The sequence below is a fragment of the Myotis davidii genome, unplaced genomic scaffold (assembly GCF_000327345.1).
Source record: "Myotis davidii unplaced genomic scaffold, ASM32734v1 scaffold543, whole genome shotgun sequence".
In the NCBI taxonomy this organism is placed as follows: domain Eukaryota; kingdom Metazoa; phylum Chordata; class Mammalia; order Chiroptera; family Vespertilionidae; genus Myotis; species Myotis davidii.
In genome coordinates this window covers 243,492-244,920 of record NW_006294117.1, presented here as the reverse complement: position 1 = coordinate 244,920, position 1,429 = coordinate 243,492, and the positions used below count along the sequence as shown (strand labels likewise).

Here is a 1,429-nt window from a genome sequence, read left to right as displayed (position 1 = left end):
AGGACATTTTTTCCATTGCCTTTCAGAGATAGTGGGAGGGAGGAAGGGAAGAGGGGAGAGAAACATCGATGTGAGAGAAACACATCCACTGATTGCCTCCTGCACATGCCCCAACGGGAGGCAGGGAGCAAATTGCAACCCAGTTATGTGCCCTTGACCGGGAGTCAAACGTGAGCCCCTTCAGTGCTGGGGCCGATGCTCTAACCACTGAGCCACCAGCCAGGGCCCTGCCCCTTTACCTTGAACTCAGTCCCTGCCCCTCTTCCCACTCTGCCATCCTTACACCGCCCCTCTGTTCAGGTTCAGGAATTGCAGAGCCAGCAGCAGGAGGAGGCCATGAAGGCTGAAAAATGGCTATTTGAGTGTCGCAACCTGGAGGAAAAGTATGAGTCGGTAACAAAGGAGAAAGAGGTGAGGCTGAGGTCCTACCACACAAGCCCTCCCTCCCCACCCCGTCCTTCATGGAGTAGCCCACTCGAGTGGGCCTCAAGTGGTGTCTTGCACCCCTTCCCTCCAGCGGCTGTTGGCTGAGCGGGACTCACTGCGGGAGGCCAATGAGGAGCTGCGCTGTGCCCAGCTGCAGCCTCGGGGACCGAGCCAGGCTGGTGAGTTTGGGGCCCATCCCGGGATCCTGGGAGTATGTGTGGCCTGGGGTGCTGTTAGGCAGGCAGAAAAGGCAGTGCCTCGGGGCCTGTCTAGGCTGGGAGCAGAACTCGGTCCTGCTGGAGAGACACTAGAGGGGCAGGTGATAGGCCGACAGAAGGCGGGAGCTGTCCTCCTGAGCTCAGGGCGGGCCAAGCATCACGGCTCCTTGCCAGGCTGGAGGTCATGGTGGGGGCTTATGTCAGGCCAGACTTTTGTCTGCACTTGAGCCCTCAAAGATGGTTCTTGGCCCCAGCTGGTTTGAGTCAATGGATAGAGCATTGGCCTGTGGACCGAAAGGTCCCAGGTTCGATTCTGGTCAAGGGCACGTACCGCGGTTGCAGGCTGCCCCCAGGCTCGGGCCCTGGTTGGGGCTCATGCAGGAGGCAACCAATCCAATCGATGTGTTTCTCTCACATCAATATTTCTCTGTCTTTCACTCTCTTTCACTCTCTAAAAACGAATGGGAAAATATCCTCGAGTGAGGATTAAAAAAACAAACAAAAAAGATGATTCTTGGACAGAGGATCTTAAGGATGGGAGTGGAGGCCGTGCAGCTAACTGAAATGTTTCTCACATTCTCCAGACCCCTCACTGGATCCCACCTCACCGGCTGTGGAAAACCTGGCAGCAGAGATCCTACCTGCAGAGCTCAGGTATCTGGGGTCACTCAGAACTTTGGCCACACCCTGGCCTGCCAGTGCCCACCCTCAGCCCCGTCCCCAGTGCAAGCACCTGCCATAACCCAGCCAGCTCCGTTCCCACGTCCTACCTGGACTCCTAGCCC

General features: G+C 57.2%; 1 protein-coding gene across 1 annotated transcript in view; it reads left to right on the top strand.

Moving 5' to 3' along the window:
- HOOK2 (hook microtubule-tethering protein 2) overlaps positions 1-1,429 on the top strand; it is a 37,211-nt gene that overhangs the window by 31,688 nt on the left and 4,094 nt on the right. The window contains 3 exon segments of the mRNA XM_015566877.1: positions 301-411; positions 518-605; positions 1,229-1,409. Of these exon segments, the coding sequence (XP_015422363.1) occupies positions 301-411; positions 518-605; positions 1,229-1,409 (380 nt within the window).